This window comes from Astyanax mexicanus, chromosome 5 (assembly GCF_023375975.1).
Source record: "Astyanax mexicanus isolate ESR-SI-001 chromosome 5, AstMex3_surface, whole genome shotgun sequence".
In the NCBI taxonomy this organism is placed as follows: Eukaryota; Metazoa; Chordata; class Actinopteri; order Characiformes; family Acestrorhamphidae; genus Astyanax; species Astyanax mexicanus.
In genome coordinates this window covers 8,403,103-8,429,742 of record NC_064412.1, presented here as the reverse complement: position 1 = coordinate 8,429,742, position 26,640 = coordinate 8,403,103, and the positions used below count along the sequence as shown (strand labels likewise).

At 38.0% G+C, this 26,640-nt stretch overlaps 1 protein-coding gene across 8 annotated transcripts in view; it reads left to right on the top strand.

The window, feature by feature from the left end:
- tox2 (TOX high mobility group box family member 2) overlaps positions 1 to 26,640 on the top strand; it is a 214,123-nt gene that overhangs the window by 169,715 nt on the left and 17,768 nt on the right. For 6 of the 8 annotated variants that reach the window (XM_049479733.1, XM_015606721.3, XM_049479732.1 and 3 more), the window contains 2 exons: positions 12,749 to 12,982; positions 21,063 to 21,293. In XM_049479733.1, coding sequence (XP_049335690.1) covers positions 12,749 to 12,982; positions 21,063 to 21,293 — 465 coding nt within the window. The remainder of the gene's footprint in view (positions 1 to 12,748; positions 12,983 to 21,062; positions 21,294 to 26,640) is intronic. The other 2 variants (XM_015606722.3, XM_022675623.2) reach the window with 1 other exon arrangement.

The following is a 26,640-nucleotide window of genomic DNA, read 5'->3' as shown; positions in this document are numbered from 1 at the left end:
ATTCTGGGTGTGCTACACTTCACTGTTAAAGGGAGCAAATGTGATTAACTGTCTGCAGTGTGCAATACAGAAGAAGCTTAAACCAGCAGCCAATCCCACCTCGTCTCTTTCCTGGGTTGTGATTGGCTGAAAGAATGGGGCTGACATAGCTGTGTGCCACATAGTACAGTGATTTACAATTTTCAGGTGGAAATATATATAATATAATTTAACTAAGGGTATTAGCAGAAAAAAAATGGCTATTAAAACATAGGAACATTAAATATTTCTGTATTTTATTTTTATTTTGTACCTAATATCTGTGTAACAGTGCTGCATTGTTTAAAATAAGAAAGATAAAGTGTACAGGTGTGCATATTGAAATACTACATTATTAACATATTATTTATATAGATTTCATATTATCTCCTAAAATACTGTACTCTAAACTTTAAATCTCACCTTCAACTGGTCTGAAACCTAATTTCGAACCTAATACTGCTGAGAATCAACTAAATTACTTCTTATTTTAACAATGTTGTGCATAATAGTTTGTGACATTGCCACATTCTTAAAAAAAAATAATAATAATCGTAGAAGGTGTAATAGCCAAACTGATAGGGCTGCACGATTTGGGAAAAATATCTAATTGCGATTTTTTGCAATTTAAATTGTAATTATTTTTAATCCTTTAAACTAGGGGTGGTCAACATTATATTGTATACAATATATCATGACACAGAAATATCATGATATTAAAAATCCAGCATTGTATTATTTTATGCTATATTATTTATTTTGCCACATTATGATTATTCTGTTATACTATTATACTATATTCCTGAAATGAATTAATTATTTTAGTTTTCCTATATCGCCAAGTATATCGTTATCGCAAAAATACCCTGAAATATCGTGATATTATTTTAGAGCCATATCGCCCACCCCTACTTTAAACCCTAAACCTGTGTTATTGGTTAAAATATCTATCAAATATAATTATAAACTTCTTTCCACACACATATTATATTAAATACTTACTTACTTAGTTATATTAAAATGCTCAGTAACTCAATAAAAATCAACTTAATCTTAATCCTGGACTAAAACCTAACCCTAAACCCAATACTGCGGGAAATCATCTATATTTTTCCAAATGTAGATTATATTAAAATATCATGCTTGTTAAAATATAAACTGTAGATTAAATACATATACTGAACTTTCCTACAGTTTTCTTTTTTTTCATAAACCTTTGTTAAAAGCACAGATCAAAACCACCGCTGACCCAAAAATGACAGGTTTGAGTTCTGATGAGTGCTGACATCACAACAAGGGGATTCGCTGCTCGGGCTTCAGTTTTATTGCCACAGCGGTTCTGTCACAGAAATTCGTGTGTGATATTGTTTTGTTTTTTTGTTTTTTTTCTCAGAACCGTCAGGCTCAGCTTTAATGCGTTAAGTCGTCGCAAACAAACAAAGAAAACATGCCCTGAAGTCCCTCAGACTCGAGAAGCGCAGATCTCCGCTCTCAGCTCTAATTCCAGTTTGATTTTTGCCAAAGTTGAGTATAAGTGATATCAAAAGGCTCCCTCTGAACACCAGAGTCACGCTCCAGAGAGTGTGTGAAGCCCGTTTAGACGGTGGGAGTGCCGAGGCAGATGTGTTTGGAGTTGGCAGCGGGTTTTGGACCGACTTTTTGGAGTGCTGCTCTGCTGTCACACACACACGCCGAGCACGTGTGAAGAGTTAACACACTCGCTAATCATCTTCAAATGAACCTAATTGTTGCTGCGGCTCCCCGCTGAGGAGTGTGTACGCGCGTGCGGCGTGTGTGTGAGGGGCTTCTTTTTCCCCTCATTAGACGCAGCAGAAATGTTCTGTCTTACTGTCTGGATCATGTGTGGAGTCGGCTGCGTCTTTTCTTCCCCAGCCTCTCCAAAGCTGTCATGTCAAAGCTCTGAGAGAGAGAGAGAGAGAGAGAGAGAGAGAGAGATGCTCTTTCAGCTGAACAGATGACTGTAAGAAATGAGCAGCTGTTTAGAGACTATACTGACATATTTTCCCTATTGTTCTCTTTTTTAATTAGCCATACAATATTTTCTATATTTCAATCATCACCCGGTATTTACACTAATAACAGAATTATTTCACTTTTTCACTTTTTATTTCACTTTTTTTTTATTTCATTCGTCTACCGTACCGTGATTCATTAACAGCTCACAGTTCACAGTGTAAACAGCTAATAAAGAAAAGCACAGAACAGCGTGACGCACTTCTCCTGCTCAGCTTCTCCTCGCTCCGCCCGTCTTTCCTTATTTATTAAAACCATAGCTTAATACTTCAGAGCCTTCAGAGTCGGAACAGAATTCAGAATTTGCAGTCAAGTGCAGACTACACGTTTTCTCACCCTGATCCGTCTTGCTCGTTCTACCATCGCTATATATATATACAACAGTATTATATATTAAATATTTTCTGCTCATTTACTGCTTCTAATGCTTCTAAGGTGGAATTTCTACCAAAAGTCTCCACCTGGAGCATTTAAGTAAGTAAATGATGTGGGGTTGGTTGATGCTGCAGTTGGTCTGCAGGTCTAGGTTCAGCAACAGTATGTGCTGAAAGAATGAGGTCAGCTGACTTCCTGAATATACTGAATATAGACCAGGTTATTCCATCAATGGATTTGATTTTTTCCTCCCTGATGGGAACACGGGCATATTCCAAAATGACAATATCAGGATTCATGGGGCTGGAATTGTGAAAGAATGCAGAGTTCAGGGAGCATGAGATCATCATTTTCACACATGGATTGAGAGAGAGTTCACCACAGAGTCCAGACCTCAACCTCATTGAGAATCTTTGGGATGTGCTGGATGGAGAAGAGCTGCTTTGTGCAACGGTCAGACTCTACCATCATCAATGCTGCTGCAAGATCTTGGTGAAAAATTAATCCAGCAACACTGGATTGAAATAAATAAATCTTGTAACATTGCAGAAGCTTATTGAAGCTTATTGCTGCAATCAAAGATAAAGGCGGTTCAATTAAATATTAGACTGTGGACGTTCCACTGAAGCCCAATGTTGGGGCCTTTAAACTCTTCATCTCATCCACTCCTGGTTTTATTATCATGGTGCCAATAGATTCATGTATATACACTCTATAGAGTCCTATTCTATTGGCAGTACTTCTTAACAGAGACAAGGACAAAGGGTCACAAGCTGTGTGTTTGCTTTTGCACATCTGTGTCAGCAATAGGTGTGACTTCAAGTTGGTAAACACACTAATTAGAATGGGTGCCCACAAACACCCGTTTGTACTTTCCATTTCATACTATCTCTTTTCTATCTCACACACAAACACTATTGCAGTCTTGTCTGTTTCACACTCTTTGCTTTTAACTTTCTCTCTCTTTCTTTCCTTCACTCTATACTTCTCTTACCTCTTTGTGTGACTCTCTCCATCATTCTCTTACACTCTATACTGTAGCTCTGTTTTATTCACTAATGCCTTGTTTATCACTCCTTATCTCAGTTTGTCTCTCTCTCACTCTATGTCTCACTCATTCTCTTTTCACTCTCTTGCTATATATTTCTCACCTATTTTCTCTTTTACCTATTATTTGGTATTCTATCTCTTTCTCTTTCTTTTTCTTTCTCTACTCGCCCTTAGCAGTTACAAATTATAAGTTTTTTCAAGCTGCCCTGCTCCCTCCAGGTGGGTAGATGGCGCTCTCCCCCCCACTCCTAGGGTGATGTCTGCAGCACAGGGTGTCTGTGAGCTGATGTATAGGAGCTGAGTCATCGCGCTTTCCTCTGAGCGTGCTGTGATGCTACTCGGCAATGCTGCATCAGCAGCAGCATGTATCGGAGGAAGCATGTGTTAGTCTTCACCCTCCTCGTGTGTTGGGGCATCACTAGTAATAGTGGGGAGTCCTAGTGAGTGGGTTGGGTAATTAGCTGTGTAAATTCGTGAGAAAATGGGAAAAAATAGAATTAAAATTGTATTTAAAATGATTAGTTTCTTTGATTTTTAGCAAATTAAAAATCTCTGGAATATAACCAAGAGTAAGATGGATGATGAACTGCTTGAATTGCTTGGATTTTTGCACCAATAGTGGCCTAAAGTTATCCAAAAGCAGTGTGTAAGACTGGTGGAGGAGAACATGCCAAGATGCATAAAAACTTTCATTTAAAACCAGAGTTATTCCACCAAAGATTGATTTCTGAACCCTTAAAACTTTATGAATATGAAATTGTTTTCTTTGCATTATTTGAGGTCTGAAAGCTCTGCATTTATTTATTTTTTTGTTATTTCAGCCACTTCTCATTTTCTGCAAATAAATGCTGTAAATGACAATATTTTTATTTGGAATTTGGGAGAAATGTTGTTTGTAGTTTATGGAATAAACATAATGTGTTCATTTAAGTCAAACATAAACCTATGAATAGCAAAATCAGAGAAACTGATTCTATACATATATATATATGTATAGAATCACAGTATATAACGGCAGTGTATTGGTTCTGTATGCACTCTTTAGAGCTTTTTTTTCTGTAAGTGTGTTCGGTCCCTAATCCTGGTTCTTTTACCTGACGCAGCACACACACGTCTGCAGAAAGAGCAGGTCCACTTTGCTTTAACCAGCGTGTGATTTATAAATCCACTCCCTTATTAGCGCTCTTAGCTGTGTTATAAATGACCCTCTGGGGTCTCTGTCTCTCTCTCTCTCTCTTTCTCCGGCAGACAGAGAGAGCAAGACAACGAGTGAGAGAGAGAGAGAGATGGAGGAGGTGAGGAACGGTGGAGGGTTTTCATGTTCTGCCCTCGGGGCGAACGAGGAGTCGTAGGGAGGGCAAGGCACGGCGAGCCTCCCTCTGCTTCTATCTTTCTCTCTCTCTCTCTCGCTCTCTCAGTCTCTCTCTCTCCCTCTCTCTCGCTCTGTTTACGGCGCTTGTGAAGGATCAGTCTCCGGCGCTTGGCTAATTAAAGCTGCCATGGCCGCGAGCCTGCCGGGATAATGTTCTATTATTATAGTCATTTGTTTCAATTAAACGCTCTGTGATTTTACAATAGCAACTGTGAACCTGCGCCGAGTGAGCCATCACTCGCAACAAGATGTCTCCAATCAGAGAGGGGGGGAGGGGGTGAAGAGCTGGAGGGGGATGGAAAAAGGAAAAGGGAAGGACAATGGGGATGCCAAGATGCCAAGATATGCCCCGTCACCCAGCGGCTATTAGGCTCACTGCATTCATACCGCGATCCTGCAAAAGTGTCATGACTGGAACTCCAGCTGGTGACCTCACAGACCAACACGCCTGATTACAGTGAGGCCTGATCTCAGCACAGGGAGATTTCAGAGGTTTAACAATGAATTAATCATTAAATCAAATCTATTGAATTTCAGTGGACGGCTTTACTGCTTCAGGAATTCATGCTAGTGATATTTATGGAGGCCACAGAGAAGATAATTCTTTAAAATAAATCATTTTCATTGGATAGATATTTACATTTATTTTGCTGCTTCAGAATCAGATCAGATTTACTCTCTTTATCTTTGAAAAAAAAAGACCCCTGTGTCTGATTTTATTATTTATAGGCATATGTTTGAGTAAAATGAATATAATCATTTTATTTATGTTAAGATTTATTAATATTGTCATTTAGAGCATTTATTTGCAGAACATGTGAAATGATCAAAATAACAAAAAAGTGCTCAAAAAAGTTCATATTCATTTCAAAACAGCAACAATAAAACTAATGTTTTAACTCAGGAAGATACTGTAAATAAACACAGCTTTCTTGTCTCTTGGCATGCTCTCCACCAGTCTTTCATGCTGCTTTTGGGTGACCTCATGCCACTTCTGGCACAAGCATTCAAGCAGTGTAGCCTTGTTTTTTGATGCATGTTGTCATGTGATCCATCTTGCTCTTGATTAGGTTTTGAATGAGGTTGAGGTCTGGGTCTTGGCCTGTATTTTACACTAATAACCATACTCATAATTAACGACAAGCCATCTCTTTTTACATTATCACAGATCTACAAAAGGCAGATATTGTTAGTAAAACATTGATTCACACTGATATTCATTCAATATTTGTGTCAAAAATGTAGCATTCCAGATGGGATTGCTACTGATAGTGTTATGTCTATTTTATTGACCACTATGTATGTAAACATGCTACAAACTACAGTATAAATGCTTATACTAACTATAAAAGTCTGAGGCCATATGTGTGTTTAAATCAAAGACTTATATATAGACTGCAGTACAGTACATGTCTAGTTCACACAAAGCTACTGTAGCAGTTGCTCTATGGCGAGCTAAAATTGCTTGTTAGCTTTATTATTAGTAGCTTTGTAGTTCAGATACCCAATATATACTCTCCTATTGTTTACACAAAAACGTAAATATAGTTTAGTCTGTCACTGCATGGCTTTAAATGCAGCTATAGCATTGATCTCCAAATGTTCGAATATACAAATAAACACGTGTGTGAACTACTGCCAAGACCATAAAGTTATCTCGTTATCTCGTGATTTGTATATGCTATAATACGGTATATGTTTTAGCACAGGCAGGAGCACAGCTGTGATTTTTTTTTCCAGCGATGGTGGCCGGGTCGAAGCGGACACGGTGGAGTGTATGCGAGCGAATCAAAGCCCGGGTCATGGGATCACTGGAACAATAACACTGAGATATTCGCTCTAATTCTCCCCATTCTCTGTCTCTCACACACACACACAAACATGCGCACAATGCGCCGCCCATAATTGGATAAGAGCTGCTGCTGCTGCTGCTGTTGTTGTTGTTTGGGTCCTGTTTGAGTATGATGGACATGGCACGGACACAGAGCGTTCTGGGTACGACAGAGAAACAGGAAACGAATCGGAGAACTTTCCAGTGTTTTCACTGCCAAGACAAAAATGAACAATATGCTGCGTATATGAGCGTGTGTGTGTGTGTGCGTGTGTTAATGTGTCTGTGTGTGTGGGGTGTAGAATGGCTCTCTCTTATCACGTCTCAGAGGTAATTCAAAAGGCCTGTTCCACATTTATCTCCAGGGGGAGGAAAAAAAAGGTAAATTTATGGATCTGGCCTGATCGTGTGTATATCTGGATATTGGCACTGGTGTTGACCCTTTGTATTAGAATGCAGAGGGGACCAGGGCTGTTTGTCTTGGCCTCAGAGACAGTAATGGCCAAATAAAGGCAGTTACCCAGACAGTACCACCCCCCACCACCACCCCCGCCGCGGATGATACCATTTAGTAATTAGCATACAGTACCTATGGCAACGGGTAACCTTTGTAAGACTCTTTCATAATGTTTGTACAGCCGTCCCCAACCTGCTTTACTGATGACTGTTAGAGATAGCCCTCTCTCTCTCTCTCTCTCTCCCTCTCTCTCTCTCTTTTTATATTTATCAGTCTCTATCTCTCTCTCTTTCTCTTTTTATCTCTCTCTCTCTTTTTATATCTATCACTCTATCTCTCTCTTTCTCTTTTTATCTCTCTCTCTCACTCTTTTTATATTTGTCACTCTCTCTCTCTCTCTCTTTTTATCTCTCTTTCTCTTTTTATATCTCTCTCTCTCTCTCTCTTACACATGCACATACATTGTCTCTCTCTCTCTCTCTCATTCCACCTTGCTCTCTCTCCCTTTCTCTCTTTATATCTATCACTCTCTATCTCTGTCTCTCTTTCTCTTTTTATCTCTCTCTCTCTCTCTTTCACACATTTTGTCTCACTCTCTCTCTCATTCCACCTTGCTCTCTCTCACTATCCCTCTCTCTCTCTCTCTCTCTCTCTCTCTCTCTCTCTTTGGCTCTTAACCGCTTCACTTTCTCATTTCGTCTCCCCCTATTTTTCTGCCTCATACTTGCTCAATCTGTCTTTTCTTTTTTTCTTTTTTTCCACCCCAGCCCCCCTCCTCTCCCCTCCGCTGATAGAACAGCCGACAGCATCGAAAACAAATATTTGCTCTGTACTCTAAACGTATGGGAAGCAGCCATTGCATGAAATATGGTTTGTTTAATGATTCACACGGGCTGATTTGTTGGAAGCAATACTTAAGGGGCGCGTCGTTCGTCGAAGGTGTTCGTCTCGCGCTTTTTTATTCTCTTTATTGCACTCGTGACTCAGAACAGACCGAATGCAAACGCAACACTAAACACTAAACAAAAGGGGCCGGGCTCGCCGCCGAAGTGTTCGGCAGATTGTTTGTTCTCTATTTGCTGAAATGATGCGAGATGTCTTGGAAGTGATGGCTTTATAATATGGAAAGAAATAAAGGAAAATCACTCTTTCAAAGAATAAATGATATATTTAGCGCAAATATGCAATTTTATGTCTGACGTATTATTTTAAAAATAAATCTGACGTTCATGTGCAGAGTGCCTGTCGCTGCTTTAATGCTCGTGAGCTGTCATGCAAAAACCTTGTCTAAAAAAAACACATTTATCTGTTTAAAACTTTCATTATTTGAATCTGACAGTTGTTCTTTATCTGTTAAAAGTTGTGTAAGAAGATATTTTCCTTCTTTTATGAAGTTTTAAGAGATATAAGGTTTTGTTTAACAATGATGATCCACTATTAGTCCAAAAAGGCCTGGTCTAGTACCTGAAAATAGAGAACATATTAAACATGAACCTGTAGTTACTGGACTGTGGCAGTTTTTAATTATTTAATAGCTCAAATGTGCAGTTATTTAATGTTAGTAAATGTTGTTTTTTGAAGCTTAATTATACTGTATTTATAGACAGAGATAGAGAACACTGCCTTAACCAAAATAAATGTAACACTATATACGTACTGTTTTTTGTAATAGTCATATACTGTAGCAATAGTAATATGTATTACATATGTGTATATTGTGACTGTCCAATGAAAAAGAAGTATCTCCATTTTTGTTGATTTTTGGTTTAGTACGTAACTCTTTTTACGTTGACTTCCATTGAAAGTCTCTCTCTCTCTCTCTCTCTCTTTCTCTCTTTCTCTCCTGTAAAGTCGCTGTTTTAGAGATACATGTTTTTTTACTGGACAGCAACATAACATAAATACATGTAATGTCAAAAATAATAATAATAATAATAATAATAATAATACATTCTATTTATAAAGCGCTTTTCAAAATTCTCAAAGACGCTTTACGTACAAAGATAAGGCACAAAGTAAAAGGTAAAGTTATATCAACAATAAAAAGGGATACGTCATTAAATTGAACATAAAGATAGGAATATAGGTGGTTCTACCTATGACAATTGGTAAAAAAACAAAAATTAAATGCATTAATAAAAATGTTATTATATATATATATATATATATATATATATATATATATATATATACCTTCTAAAATATAAAATACTGTATATAATAATGGCTTTTCTTGCACTGTGCACTGCTCCCTCCCTACCTTCTTCTTCTTTTTTTTTTTTTCGCTCCACTTCCTGCTTCAAATTGGAGCACCAGTCCATCCAGCAGGCAATGGGAGCAGTAATTCAAGTCAATGCAGCTGAAATGATATTCAGAATTTAAATCATGGTGCTGCTATGCCAGTTTTGAAACAAATACCATAAATTATTCAGATTTTTTTTTTCTGAGAGAGAGAGAGAGAGAGAGAGAGAGAGAGGGAGCAGATTGGGATAGATTGGTGCTCTGCTCGGCTGACTGTGGAGAAGCGATGATGATGATACCTTTCGTCCTCCCTCCCTCCCAAAAAAAAAAAAAAAAAATACGGGGTCTCCAATCACAGGCTGAATCTGGAGCAGTGATCTGAAGGTGGAGGCTGTGTTGTGCTCTGTTCTGCCCGGCTCTCTTGTCTTCCTCTTCTTCTTCTTCTTCTTCTTCTTCTTCTTCTTCTTCTTCTTCTTCTTCTTCTTCTTCTTCTCCTCCTGTTGTTTAGAGAACGCTATAGTGTGCTCAGATTAAAGAACAGGGTTGACGCTTCTAGCCGGCGGCTGTTGCTATGGAAATAGGGTTGCACTAGCTATGATAGGCCATTCATGTTTGATTAATTGGTTTTTCGATGCTTCTTGGTTTGTGAAAGCTCTTAAAGAGCAACTCTAGTGAAAATGGAAAATTAATGGATTTTCTCTCTCTCTCTCTCTCTTTCTCTCTCTCTCACTCATTCTCTCTCTATCTCCCCTTTCTTTTTTGCCCCTCTATTTTTCTTCTTTCCACGCAGAAGCTATTTCACTGCATTTGAAATGTGAAGTGATGGTGTTTTTGAAATATGATTTGAGGTTGGAGGTTGTGTTTGGGCTCGGAGGAGGTGAAGGGGGAGGGAGGGGCGTCATTCTTTTTTCTTTCTTTCTGTTTTTTTTTTTCTTTCTATCTTTTTTTTCAGGGGTAAAAATTTGAAATGCAAAAGACTCTCTCTCTGCTTTTGTTCAGGGTTTCCCCCTTTTGTTACTGGCAGTGAGGAAGCACAGTATAATGTCCTGTAAATACAACATCATCTCATCTCCAGCACCACCAGCAGCTCCACCAGCGCACCAGTCCTTACAGCGCTTACGTCTTCAGTTCTTCAGTCTCAGTCCATCCCTCGCAAGGCCCCCCTCTAACCCCACCCACCCTTTTTTATTTTTTAACTACGCTGAAGACTCTGTTGAGGCCAATTAACACGATTACAGACCCTGACAAAGATCACAGCCCCTCCTCCTCTGTTTACCGAGACGAGCTCCATCTCGACCCTCTCTAACTTCATCAATCACTTTAAGAAGCACTAAGTTCCTGTGTAATGTATTATTCAGCGCATAAATGTTGCATGGCGCTAATAAATGCTGGTTCATCAACTTTTGCTCGTTTTTTTTTTTTTTTTTAAGCATTCCTATTTATGTGTAAATGAATACATGCGTTTGCTGCTGTGGAACAGACAGTTGCTCACATCTCTCATTGAGCTGCGGCGGTGAAACTGAGGCCCCGAGGAGGGATGGAAAGTGTAGCAGATGCTGAATTGGAAGATTAACGCTTGATTTTTGAGCGTCTGAATGAATATGAATGCGTTTGCATTGTTTCCTACCTTGTTGTAAGGGTTTTCTCACCGTGTTCGGAAGTGTGTTGGTGTCGTGACCCGCTTTATTTGAAGTCGGGCGTGCGAATGTGTGAAGACGGTCTGCGGACGAATTGTTATTAGCCAAAGCTGTTCTCCTGTGGTTGCTCTCAGATTGTACTAAGATAAGCCTTGATGGTTTCTGAAGTGCCTTTGAAAGTCATGCTGAAAACAGTGTGCGGTAAACGACTTACTGTAAATGGAGAGCTTATCTCTGTGATCTCGCACACGATCGTGTTTGATATACCAGGTCAGCCAGTGGCACAGTAGATTCGTTGCTCCTCAATAGTGTAAAGTTCTGAACGGAGCTTGTAGAGGTAGGTGCTTTCTTTGCATTTGGGTGAAGTCGTTTTCTGTTTTTTTTTTCTTGTGGTTTTGAGGATTTGGTTGGTAATAAGGGCACCTTTGAAGATTTGCTTTGTGAGGGGATAGAGTGCACAGTACTGATTTGCTTCACATTCTCAGTTTCGTTGGGCATGACAAGACGTTGGGCATTAAGACTTTCTCGAAGATGCTGACCCTACTGTTTTAATGAGAAAGATTTCAGTTCTACAAGTTCTACAGTATTTCTTTTAGTTTTTTAAGAAACAAAAATCCTTGAATCTCAACACAAAACTGTCTGGATATTTCTTTTCTTTGTAATATCAGGTTTGAGACAGCCAGGCAAGCGTTCCTATTGGTTAAGCCTACAGAAATTTGTAGGAGAGAACATGTAGGAGAGAACATAGACTAAGAATGTCCACTCAATGTTTTACTCAAGAACACTTATTGGTGTAGAATGGTGTGCTTGCCTCCTTTTTAGCTAGCTTACATGCTAATACCCACCCTGCTAGAGCAGATCATGTACAAAAAAACATATATCGTTAGCCAAAAGACTTGGATAGATGCATAAATATTATGAAAGAGATCAATAGTATCTAGAATTAGAGAAATTCCACAGAGATGCTACAAGAAAGTAGCATCGGTGTAGTGTTTTTTACAATTATAGACTGATCTGTCAAACTTATCTAAAAATATAAATATGCTGAGTAAAATACAATATTTATTGGCTGATAAAAGGTGAAGCAGGTTGATTCATTGGCTGAGGGAAGGCCAGGAAGGTGGTTTCCAAGGTCGAGGGAAGGTGCCATCAGTTTTCCAGCACAGATAATGATGAAGCATGATGATAAACAGTGGTCATGAGCATCATTTCCAGAAAACGATTCCATTCCAGTGCTAATGTCAAAGCCACCATTAATGCCAATGGCCGTGCTAATATGCTTTATAGTGTGCCTCAGCCTCTCAATCAGTCACTGCTGCCTTGTGCTGCTCCCTCTCCCAGTGTGGCACGACCCTTCACCTTCTATTTCCTTCTTCACGATTTTCCGTCTTCGGTTTTATTATAAACATAATTCTTTAATTCTTGACATTTGGGAAAACCTAAATAAATTCTTTAAAGCTCTTTTTCAGTGTTTAATTTCAAAATAGCCCAACATATTCATGTGCATTCGCTTTAGACTGGTGCTAACATATCATTAGAAATCCCGCAGGTGAGAAAAAATAGCACTAATGTAGAAGTTTTGACATTTACAGCTCGATTGGCTCCATTCTGCCTGCAGTTAAAAGACAAAAAAGACTAAATTAAAGGCTCCAGTCAAAGAGTATAACATCTTCCTGCCTCAGCCAGCTAGCTGGATCTCCTAGTAAAGTCTGGTCTTCTTCTCTTGCCCGTAGATGCAGGCGCTGGCCGGGCCAGATGGCGGCCGCTACCCCCCGGCCTGCCACGCGCCCATGCTAAACAGGTCTCCTAGGATACTGCCCCACCCCATGAGCGCTCTGTCCCAGCTCAGCTCTCAGATTGGCCGAGGCTCCTATACTCGTGGCTCCCCCTCGTCGCCGGGAAGCCAGTCGGCCACACCCTCCCCTTCGAGCTCCGCCCAGGAAGAGGAAGCAGATTACCACACGAAGGTACAGGGAAGGGAAGTGGACTGTGTTTTCTGTGTGAAGCTCAGGATGCCTGAAATGGCAAAAATTGCAAAAAGCTAACTGAGGGAAAGGACTGTGATGTGTAGGCTTGGGATTTGTAGTTTTGTAGGTTTTAGGTGTTCATGCAGGAGGAGCAGGTTGTTTAAGAAGGTGTTTAAAACTTTCTATTTTGTGCAGAGTGATTTCTTTGAGGGGGGGGGGTGGGTGTTAGTTTGTGTGGAAGTAATTGCAGTTGTCGAATGCATTTTCTGCAAGAGGTCTCTTTTATATGTTTACAAATTACAGCAATTCAGCTTCACATACAGCCACCTTTTGTTCTTTCCTTTACTAAAGCATGTTGTCTTTTCTCTTTACTCCTCTCTCTCTCTCTCTCTCTCTCTCTCTCTCTCTCTCTTTCTCTCTATGTTTCTTTCTCGCCCTCTTTCTATTTTTATTGTCCTAGAAATCCAATTACTCCAGCTTGTCCGTCATCCTCTCCCTTTATTGAAAGTGTCAGTTGGAATTTAATTTGACTGCGGCAGTAATGCACTGGCTGCTAGAAATCCCTCATTATCGCGATGCAGCATGCTTAATTGGATCCCAGAGTAAAAAGAGTGAATTAACTTGCACAATGCTTAAATTACATTGTTTTAGGCCGCCGGATTACACAAAGATCTATTAGAGTGGAGCACAAATCACTAGGTGCGCTCCAGGCTGTGTAAATTTGGACGTTCTTAGCGTTTTCCCATATGTGTAGATGATTTTACTCGAACAGACTGTTCGATTCTTTTGCCTTAGACAAGTTGGTGAACAGCGATAGTGCATATTGTGCATATGTTTGCAGCATTGTTTTTTTTTTTTTTTTGTTTTGTTTTGTGTTTGCTGCTGGAAATGGAAAATGGTAGCATTGTACACTCATACAGTACACAGTATACAACCACCAAACTGTGCCAGTAATCACAAAAACATTGTATTCTATTTTTTTTTTACCCATTTTCAGTCAGACTATTTTACTTTTTGACGTAACATGAATATAACAGGTGTTCTTTACATTTATATAAAAAAAATTACAATGAATGCACCAATAGAAATGCTCCAGAATAACTGAGAATTACATCTTGACCTACATACATTGACCTTCAGTGACAATTGACACAGTTATGAACTACTATCTTTTTCCCATGACTTGCATGAGACCATTTTTATGGTAAGGAATGCTTTATGTGTGCTCACATGGACAATTCTGGCCAGATGTCACCTTTCACTGTCATTACCACCCACTGCACTGTCCACATAGTTATTGTAAATTGTATTTTACAATACAATAAATGAAATACAATAAAATACAATACAATAAAACTATTTACATAGTTATTGTAAATTGCATATAGTTCATGAAAACAAATTCAAAGCATTACTCTGCATTTCATTTCAGTTGCTATAGGATGCATATCTGACTGACAGAGGAACTAACCAATCAGAACTGCTTTTTAAAATGGCTGCGTACCCTTTCTACTGATTTTTTGAAGGGTATAGTAAAGAGTCTATTAGCAAAGTCCAAGGGCTATCAAACCAATCAGACTCATGATTTTCACTATGGGGGCGGGGCCATGGCTGTCTAACCCCTTAGTTTAATAGTTAGCTAGTTAACTATCATGGAATTGCGACTGCAGATAAAATAGGTATTGTGTCATATCTAATAAAAAAGCCTTTTTCTATGCTGCCCTTCAATGTGAAACTAATTCACAATAATAGGCCACCTGACTGGAGAGTTTTTGTGTGTACTTAATGTTTTGGCTGCTCTGGTTTAATTACTGTAGACATACAAAAGAGTGATCCTTGTTAAACAGCTTTACTTGTAGGAAAATTAAGCATTGAAAACGTTGTTGTGGTCTGTTGTATATGGTATTTTGTCATTTGTAGCTGTATTTGTGGGCTGTTAATGTGTATTAAATTGATATAATACACATTAATATAAATATAATAAGTCAAGACAGATAATTTATAGTTATTGTAATATTCATTAATCTATGTGTAGGTCCACGTTACCTAACACTACAATAAGTACTTCTTCTTTTTTTTTCATGACCGCAACGCTAGGCTGCTGGAAAGCGTATTTAATGAATTTAATGAATGTAAATCCATATAGTAAGGTAGGTCTTGGCTGCTCTCCAGGCAGCTCTCTCAGCACACGTGTCTCTCTCATGTGAGAGAGAGAGAGAGAGTGAGCATCAACACAATAGAGCTGTAACTGAATCAGGGAGGCTTTACTTTTGCATATTTATCTGCAGCTGTGCACCAGATACACACACACACATACATACATACATACATACATACATACAAACGCACATTCAAATACATACATATATACCTATACACACACATATACAGAGTATATGAGAGTATATAGATCTACACACATACACATACATGGTATAGATGTGAGATTATACACACATACACACACACTCATGCTCTTCAGACTGCACATAAGAATGTATTCATTTCATAAACCTGTATGCATAAGATTATACTGTCTATAGTGTGCCTAAATACATGCACACTGCACCACATTCATCCTCTATCTTAAGCAAAATTCTGAATAATTCATGATTTTCGGAGATAAATAAATTAACATTCTCTAAAGAAAGCACACACATCTGCACATTTATTACACTATAACTATTTATAATTATTTCTGTAAATAAGCCCTTTTTTAAAGAAATTCATAGTGTTCAAATGTGACATCTATCTAGGTTATGGCACATGTCATATATTTTATATGTTCTAATAAGTTTAAAAAAGCAGCAATATGACCACTGTCATAAATACAACATGCTCTTTGAGCTCCCCCTCATGGAGAGCTCTGCACATGCATTTCTGGACAAGCTGAGAGATACAGGCAGTGGATGAATATTACAGGATTTAACACAATTGTGAACAGTGTTATGTAGTGTTATGTAGTTCAGAAAGGCAATTACAGAGATGCCACTCTCCCTAGTGCTGTCAGGGTTACAGTCAGCGTTTTCCATTACCCTGATTACCCTGATATTTTTTTTTTTTTTTGCTGAAATAAAAAAGGGGGAAAAGAAACCTGAACTCTTTTGTCATAAAAAGACTACAAATAACTGTAACAATTTTTATAATTAGTTAAGTCTCTCCGTTTTGCTTTTTTTTCATCAAAGATGTATTCATATAACTATAATGAATTGAGAAATGACTGCCAAAATCTCCTAATTGTGCATAATGTTTGCAAAACATTTGGATGGAAATCTAGTTAATGAAGCATCAACATGATTTTGAAGCTGTTATTCTAATAATAACAAACAATTGCTGTGTAATGTTGCTTTATGTTCAGCAAATACATGAACATTTGCTTTTTTATTTACTGTAGAGTGTTTGTTCACTTATACACTTATTTTACCTAGATGTCATTGGACTAAGGGTGCTCAGACTTTTGCATAAGAGTGTAAATTCCCCACCCACTTCCCCGTGTATCTGTGTGAATATGTGTTTGTTGAGTGTGTGTGTGTGTGTGTGTGTGTGTGTGTGTGTGTGTGTGTCGGAGACTATGTTTGGACGTGATTCAAATCCTCCTTTTTTAAATGCAAATCTGTCAGATTTCACTTCAGTCGTAACTTATGTTCTAACAGAATGAGAAATGAATAATATGAATATGAGAACATGCATATTCAGATTCCTTTGAGTTGCTCTCGCCAATTAAACATGTTATATTCATGCATTCTTAACTAACCACAGCTTTCTCTTCACTTAAAATACACCCCAGCTGATAGACTGAGTGACTGATGGGATTATTGCCTCAAGTTACTACAGAACTTACAACCTTATGACAACATGATAAAACCTCAGAACCCCCAAAACTGCTGTGTTTCTCATTTAGATCCTATTATAACATTTCTTAAAACAAAGTGATAATATAACATAAAAAACACAAAAAATCTGCGTAGCTCCACCCCAGTGCTGCAGTATTTAATGTATACACTATATGGACTAAAGTAATTGGGCACTTGCTTATACCAATCACTCTTTATAATAAGTGTCTCTAATAACTGTGTAGTTACACATTAACAATCCATGTAATAAGTGTGTAACTACACATTATTACACACCAATTACAGTTGTACAAGTTATGTTATGAAAAATGTGTATAAAGGTTTTAATTTAGACAAAGTAGAATATTTTTACATTCAAAAACAATCGTCTTAATTATGTACAGATACAAAAATATACATTTATACACAACATTTACTATACGCACTACACTACAACCTACTATTGCATGTGAAAATTCACATACATTATGCCCTATTAAACACAAGTCATTATTAATGCTCACACATGCAGTTAAAAGTGTCCTTCCACTAAAATCCAATTTTTCTTGGAATTTAGAAATTTTACTTTCTGGACCTGGACCCGTGTCTGTGTTTACACAGGATCTCCGGTGGATTTTGCGTTGTACAGAGACTCTAAGACTAGGTCAGAGGCTGAACTGCACTTAGCAAGGAATTACACATATGATATTGCAAAGACTGTTATTGGTGTAAAAATGTCTTTATTTTTAATTGTTTTTAACTATTGTCCGTCTCGCTGGTGTCGCAGTGCTGTTAGCCAATGAGAGGCGATATGTTTGCATGTATGAATATTCATGAAAAAGAGCCAAAATCCTATTGGATCACCATCCCACCTCAACCCTAATAATTACTATTAGAGATAGATTACAGTAGTACAGCTTGTGAAATTACATGTGTATCTTTAGTTTAGATTACATTCGTGTAATTACTGTGGTTATATATGTGTAATAAGTTGATACACATGTGTAATTATACCAGTTTTAATATACTATAGTGCATTATGTTTACATAGTTTGTTAACATGTAACTACTCAGTAATTATAGGGACTTAATGTAAAAATAATGTGTGAGGGAGAGATAAGAGGAATATAGAAGCATTACCTGTTTCAGCAATGTGCAGTATTCAAAACTGAAGTTGATATATATATATATATATATATATATATATATATATATATATATTGCATATATAGTGCATTGCTATCTCATAGTTTGTGTAACTACGTGTAACTACACAGTAATTATAGAGACTTAACCCTTGTGTGGTGTTCATATTTTTGTTACTCGTTTACTTTGTTACTTGTCTTTAATTCAGCAAAATGAAGCAATTCTACATTAAAATGCTTTACACATTCTTGCTTCACCTAAATTGCAAGCAATATAAACAGCTTACATGGTTAATATTTGCCCTTTACCTTTCTTATGTTACATTTCTTTTAAAAAGTGCTACTCCTTTTTTTATTAGTTTTTTAATAAAATGTAAAAGAAAATGAATTAAACTCAAGATATGAGTTGAAAATTTGTTTAGTTTCAAATTTACAAATGAAGCAATGTTTATTAGCCCTTGGCCAAACATACTGTATGTAATATAAATGTGTGTGGGGGGGGGGGTGTACAGTGTGTGTTTATCGAAAATGTGTTTTGATATATGTTTCTCACCAAAAATGGGCCAATGCCAATGAGTTTGAGTTAGAAAAAATATTTCTTTGGTATCATTTGATGAAAAATGAAAACGGGTCCCACAGACCCGAACACCACACAAGGGTTAAAATGTACAATAGGTCCAAATATCCTAAATAAGTCTATATTACATATATACATATAAGTCTGTGGTAGTGTACATTTTTATACTTTACTTTTTTGCAATTACACGCTAGCGAATACACCACCTACTTCCACCCTAATCTTGTAGTGGCACTGATGAAAATGCTGACAACTGTGAATAGTGATTCTTAAGCAGCCTTTAAGTATGCCGCTGTCCCAGAAACCTCGAACACTCTTGAGTTTAGACTCTCTATTCCAAATATTTCATGGTTCTCTCTCTCTCTCTCTCTCTCTCTCGCTGCGTTTCCACTCGTTTGAAATATGAAATTGTTTTGTTTTAGATGTGTGTGGATGCTTGAACAGAAGAAACAAATTTTAGTGTGCGTCCGACACGAGATGAAGCCATGTAGCACTGATTCAAATGGGATATTAACAATGCCTGCTCAGCTCGGCCCACGGTAGAGCAATCAATTTCGCCCTGAATATTTCAGTGCTCTTTCTCCAGGGCTTCTCTGTCCTGTGTGCTTTACACTCACGTGTGTGTGCGTTTGTGTGTGTGTGAGAGAGAGAGAGAGAGAGAGAGAGAGAGAGAGAGAGAGAGAGAGAGATTGTCCATAACCTGTCAGAGCAGATTACACACAGTGGGTTTGAGTGAAAGCACTCTCTGGATTTCAGTGTATCCCATTTTTATTTCATGATGTTTGCAGTTAAAAGAACAACTCACATTTGCATAGTCAAACACGCGCATAACTAGAAGCTCATTACCACTCGGGCTCTCAGACGCAGCAGCAGCAGGTACAGATCTGAGGCCGGTAGACGCTCGCTACTCCTGTGTGTTCATTTTACAAACTCATAATGTTTCAGTTCTTATATCTTCACCCTTCAGCAACTTATAAAACTTTTGGGTTTGAACAACAGAACAAGGTGAACAGAACATGCTTTACCCCCCTGAACAGGCCAGGATTTTTGTCAGTTGTCTGCCTGATATTACATTATTAAATCTTGAGGATTTCTATTCAAGAATTACATATAAAGCTTTTATGTGTGTAAAGGAACATTACTTAGAAGCATATTTGTAATTGTTAAAGAAACTATACAAAAAAGATTTAAGTAAATCTGCTAACATCAAAATATAATGAATTACATCATGAAATTGGCTCTTTCCTGAACTTCATTTTAAAATCAATATTTTTCTGAATACAAATCAGACAGTTCATGACCTCCAAACCTTTAGTTTCATTATGTTTGTTTAATTTTTACGTCTATTTTCAAATCTGCAGAATTTGTTTTAATTCCTGTTACTGATCTGGAAGTATTAAGTGAAGTAGAGGGAAGACAGGCAGCTTCTCCTACAGTGTCCTGTAGGAGATTTCAAAGCCCTCAGTTTTCCAGAATGTAAATAAATAAGTTATTTTACTGCAGTAAAAAAGGGTTTTGTATCATCTACACCTGTAGCCTGTATACAGGACAAGGCATGTTAATGGGTTAATATTGACTGAACCAGTATTGAACTCAAAGTTGGTTTCACTGATTTGACCAATCTGACCTGTTTGAATGGCTATCTTGCCCAATAATAACCCTCAAATCTTGTATATTTGGTTTATAAATAACTTTATTTGATGTAAAAACATATATGGTATTGTTTGGGTACTGTAGTGACATTGCAACTGAAGATATGCAAGTAGATAAAAAGCATTGTCAAGATAACTAACATGTTCTTCATGTTTAAAATAAAAATATATCCATCCAGTGGCTTGAATAAGTTACCTGAAAATATTGTAAAGCAATAAAAAACCTTCATCTGCAAAGTTCTCCATTGGAGACTCAAAGTTTTTGCGTGACAATGTGATAATATTTATAATATACAGCTCTGGACCACAATAAGAGACAGCTTAACATTTGAAAACAAGCCATCAAACCAAGCTAAACTGCTTGATTTTTTTGCACCAGGAGTGTAAAGCATAAAGTTATCCAAAAGCAGTGTGTAAGACTGGTGGAGGAGAACATGCCAAGATGCATGAAAACTGTGATTAAAAACCAGGGTTATTGCACCAAATTGATTTCTGAACTCTTAAAACTTTATGAATATAAACTTGTTTTCTTTGCATTGTTTGAGGTCTGAAAGCTCTCATCTTTTTTTTAACCATTTCTCATTTTCTGCAATTAAATGCCCTAAATGACAATATTTTATTTGGAATTTAGGAGAAATGTTGTCTGTAGTTTAAAGAATAAAACAACAATGTTGTTTTATGCAATTTTATTCAAACATAAACCTATAAATAGCAAAATCAGAGAAACTGATACAGAAACTGAAGTGGCTCAGTATTCTGCTTCCATCTACCTTCTGTTACTATATCACAGTAAATCCTAGTGGCTGCATCTCTCTGTATGTGTTTAGCTCCATGCCTTTACCTTACACTGTCCTCCTCCCTCCTTCTCTGCAGATCACGGGGGAGAAAAGACCCTCCACAGACATGATGAAGCCCAAGCCCAAACCTCAGAAGAAGAAGAAGAAGAAGGACCCCAATGAGCCTCAGAAGCCGGTCTCAGCTTACGCTCTCTTCTTTCGGGACACTCAGGCGGCCATCAAGGGCCAGAACCCCAACGCCACCTTCGGGGACGTCTCCAAGATTGTGGCCTCCATGTGGGACAGTCTGGGAGAGGAGCAGAAACAGGTAAGAACACTGTGCTCAGGATTTTACAGGGCCTGTAGGATGGGAGGAATCTGTGGAAAATAATTTTATATCTGTATTGGTTGGTTCAGTATGGAAGCCCTTTCCTGCCACCTACAAAATGTAACAATAATCCAGCACATTTTTTTATTATTATTAAGTAAACTGCTATCTCAATATTTTGAGATAGTAAGTCATTATTTTGAAATGTGCTGGGTTATTTTATTTTTTTTTAGGTGGTGGGAATGGGTTTCCATAGTTCAACTTAGTTAGTATACTGTGTGAAAACCCTCAGGGGAAATGTCAAGATCAAACTCCAGTTCTTGAAGTACACAGCAAAAATGATATATTTAATATGGTCAGAATTATTCTAATGATTCTTAAAAATAAGTATTTGTTTTAAGTTTTAAGGTTTACATACTAAAAGTCTATTTTTACTGGCATGTAATTTTGCTTGTTTATATATATATATATATATATATATGTGTGTGTGTGTGTGTGTGTGTGGTGTGTGTGTGTAGAGTTGGCTGTGTGTGTCTGTGTGTGTGTGTGTATATGAGTGTTCTTCAGTAATGAGCTGTGCATGAAGCAGAGTGATGATGTGTGTGAGAGACAGAGAGAGAGAGAGAGAGAGAGAGAGAGACAGAGAGAGAGAGAAAGAGAGAGAGAGAGAGAGACAGAGAGAGAGAGAGAGAGAGAGAAAGAGAGAGGGGGGCACCGTATTTTTAGAATATCCTCCATAACAAAGGCCTGCTATTGCATGTCAAATAAAAGCACCTGTCTCCATGACAGAGTGCAGACCACTCACCCCTCTGCCATGTGATATTTCTCTCTCTCCCTCTCTCTCTCTCTCTCTCTCTCTCCCTCTCTCTTTTCTGTGGGCCGCTGTGTGTCCTTTTATGTGCAGTTAATTTTTGCCTCCTTCCCTTCTCCCCTCTTCACCATGAATCTTCATTTTGCTGCTGACACTCTTGAATGTGAATTCCTCATTTCCTCGGCCCTTTTATTTATATCTGTTGCCTGGTGATTTGATCATGCTGAGAATACAAGATTAGCCATCGCCCGGCGCCCTTCTTTTCTCCCTCAAGGACATCTGCTCTCCGAAATGTTATTGTTTGTGCTTCTTAACCCTTCGTCCACCAGGACGTTCAGACATCGATACAGATCTGTGAATATCTGTACTTTTCATTATTTGTTTCCTGTTTTATTTTTTTATTTTTCTTATATATTTTTAACTCTTTTAATTGCTTCATTATCTCAGACATAAGCTCTGAGGAAAATAGGGTTTGTCCTTGGATTGTTGCATCCAGTGTAGCTTATTATTATTATTTTTATTTATTTTTTATTTTTTTGCTTGCTTGCTGTCTTGTTTTTGTTCCTTTTTTTGTTCCCTACTAAAATATATAACAATGCATCCTCTTTTATTTAAGTAAGCCTGAGAAGAAGAAGAAGAAAAAAAAATGTAGGCTCCATTTCCTTTGACTCAGTTCGGAAACTTCAGAACACATCTGTTCCATATCAGTGGAGCTGATGAGGTCATCAGGAGATGGCTCAGGCTTTTGATGACCTCATCACCTGCCGCCAATCATTTGCAGTCCTCAAATAACAAAATTTCTCCTTCCTAGAGACACAATTTCCCCCCATAACCTCCAGCGTAGTGATTCAGAAGTGTTTGTTGAGTAAGGTTAGATTTATTTATTTTTTTTTTTAAGTTTTGTACTGAAGCTATGAGGCTAATATTTATACATTATGAATTATAATATACAGTATAGTGATAGTTAAACGTATTGCACTTCCTTTTCCTGGATTAAGTAATTAAAAATCACACATTTTCTGTGAGAAGTAGTTTAGTAATGCCTCATAATTTAAGTGGATTCTGACACTTTCATGTCAAGTTACATGTTACTTATAAAATGCTCGAAAGAACAGGCTAAGCTAATCACACTTTAAAGCTGGCATAGGATGCATTTATTCAGCATGTTTTTGTAAGCAAGTTTATGATGTTTAAATAGTAATTATGTGACTCTGGTTAGGGCTAAAAAAAAGCCCCAGATGTAGTTTTGCACACCTATTTACACCCCTGTTATTACAACTCAGAAGATACATACATAGCAGCATAGCCTAACCTATCTTAGCATTGTTTTTAGCACAATAACAAGAATTATTTGTTTAATAATACAGTACCGAATTATTGGTATAATACTAATTAATGGTATAATAGTGTTTTTCTTTATTTATTTATTAGTCAGTGCAGTTTTGTTTTCCTGCAAAATCTTACAGCACGTCATGCTTCCCTCTGCTGCTAAAACTTTTATGGAGATGAGGATTTCATTTTCCAGCAGGACGTGGCACACTGCCCACACTGCCAAAAGTACCAATTGGTCTTATATAATATTCTATTTTTCTGAGACACTGATTTTTTAAGGTTTTCATTGGCTGTACGCTATAATAATCATCAACAATAAAATATATTAATGCTTAAAAATACTAAAATAAAGTAACTTTTCAATGATATTCAAACTTTTTGAGATGCACTAGTATGTGTTCATCTAGGCATCTTTTTTTCTTATGTGTGCTAAATAATTCTAATGTTATTCCTCTGATAGGTACAGTACATGCTTTTCATATATTTCTAAATATATAAAAAACATCTCACTTTGTTTGTTGCTTATTGATGTGGAGCATCAGTGCATTTGATAACCCGAACAGCTGGTTCTGACATGATCCACAGATGGGCATCAGTAGTGAAACAGCGTGTAATCCATGTCTGTTCTATCCATTCTGATCTGTCCATCCCCAGCATTCAGAGAAAGGAGGGGAATGGAGAAGAGGTGAAGGATCCTTATCTGCCTCCAGAATAGCCTCTCTGATAGGCCCATTAAGTGATGATTGATAGACCTCCTCTCCAATAGATGACTGTCATTTCTTTTAGTGATGGCCCTGACCCGTCACTCATACCAATGAGGAATATGTTAAACGGCTCAGAACCGTGACGCCCAAGACGCTGTAGTACTGATCCGTCCTGCCCCCACTTATATCACGCACGGTGCCAATAATACCCCTTTCCTCCCAAGCCTTCAGTCCTGCGGTCTCTCCATCCTTGTTACCCTTTGACGTTGAGTATGGAGCCTCTAGCGTTCAAACTAGAGCATGAAATAATTTAATCAGGATAAAAAAAGACCCAGATATTAAAATAGTACACGCCCTTATCGTTGTCTGTGTTTTGTGTTTGTGCTCGGTTTGTTGTCATGTCGTCCTTGAGCCCCAGCAAGCATGTTTTAGATGTCGGGTTTGTGTTTGTTTGTTTGTTTGTTTATTTTCATTTGCTGGCTTGCAGAGTTTAATAACCCCGTCTTTTCATATTAATTCCCATGGGATTTAATGTTTCATGCTTTGGAGTCAGCCTCATTAGTTTTAGTGTTTCTGAGATGTATTGTGCACTACAGCAATGAGTAACAGTGCAGAATATCCTGCCATCACTGCACTGTACATCCTGTAGTGCTGTAGACCTGTATCCTTTAGTCCTGTAGGCCTGCATTCCTGTAGCACTGTAGTCCTAACGTATTGTAATACAGTCGTACTGTCGTACTGTATACATGCAGTCATGTAGTACTGTTGTACATTAGTCCTGAAGACCTGCAGTCTTGTAGTACTGTAGTCATATATTCCTATAGACCTGCAATAGTGTAATCTTGTAGTACTGCAGTCCTTAAGACCTGTAATACTGTAGACCCGTAGTACTATAGACCTGCAGTCCTGTAATTATGTAGTCCTGTAGTACTTTAGTCCTGTAGTATTGCAGTCATTTATTCCTGTAGTACTAATGACCTGTAGCCCTGGAGTACTGTAGATCTGCAGTCCTTTAATTATGTAGTCCTGTAGTACTTTAGTCCTGTAGTACTGTAGACATGCAGTCCTGTAGTACTGTAGTCATACTGTCCTGTAGACCTGCAAAAGTGTAATCCTGTAATACTTCAGTCTATGAGTCCTGTAGCACTGTAGACTTGAAGTTCTGTAGTATTGCAGTCCTGAAGACCTGCAGCCCTGTGGTACTGTAGCTCTGCAATACTGTAGACCTGTAATACTGCAGTCATTTATTTGTGGAACTTATGACCTGTAGTACTGTAGCCCTAGAGTACTGTAGACCTGTAGTCATGTAGTCCTGTAGTACTGTAGACATGCAGTCCTTTAGTCATGTAGTCCTGTAGTACTTTAGTCCTGTAGTACTGTAGACATGCAGTCCTGTAGTCATATAGTCTAATAGTCTAATAGACCTGCAATAGTGTAATACTGTAGTATTGCAGTCTATGAGTCCTGTAGCACTGTAGACCTGTAGTTATGTAGTATTGCAGTCCTGAAGACCTACAGCCTCGTGGTACTGTAGCTCTGTAATACTGTAGACCTGTAATACTGCAGTAATTTATTCCTGTAGTACTAATGACCTGTATACTGCAGTAGTCCTGTAATCCTTTAGTCCTGTAGTACTGTAGACTGGTAGTCCAGTAGTCATGCAGTACTGAAGACTGAGGGGATGAGATTAGAGGAAATATTACAGCTGTGGTGCAGAATTAGATTTAGACTATTCCGTGTACATTAAAAGAGGGAGAGAGAGAGACAGAGAGACAGACAGACAGATAGAAGCAGAAGAAAAACAGTTAATGGAGAGAGATGAAAGAGCGAGAGACAGAACCAGAGTGAGAAAAGTGAGAGAAAGTCAGCAAGAAGAAAGAATAAAAGCGAGAGAGTGGGATAATGAAGGACAAAGTGAATTAAGAGAAATATAAAAAAATGAGCATGAAAGAGTGGGGGAAAAGAAACTGAAAGTCTGACAAGGAAAAGAAAGAGGATGAAAGAAAGATTGAGAAAGACAGAATTAGAGAGACAAAGATGAGAAACAGGTAGAACATAGAGGGAGAGGGAAAGTAAACAAAAGAAGGAGAATGAAAGAATAGTGAGAAAGAGAATGAAAGAGATTTCCATAATGCCATAATGACATCCTTTGAATTGAATTGAGTGGTCCCTTTCTAGAAAAAGCCCTTTTATTTCAATCTCTCTCTCTCCCTCTACCTCTCACTCTTTTTCTCTCTCTCTCTCTCTCTCTCTCTCTCTCTCTCTCTCTCTCTCTCTCTCTCTCTCTCTCTCTCTCTTTCTGTCTGTCTTTCTGTAGCTCTCTCGCTCTCGTGCCCCCCCTCCCCGAGGGTATACGCCCCTTCCCTCGTGTCAGGAGGTTCCGCGAGTTATTGTCTTCCATAATTAACCGGTTATCAAACAGGAACATTTCATTAAGGTACAATTACCAGATAATTCTGCGGGGGGACACCCGCCATGTCGGGATTAAGAAGGCAACATG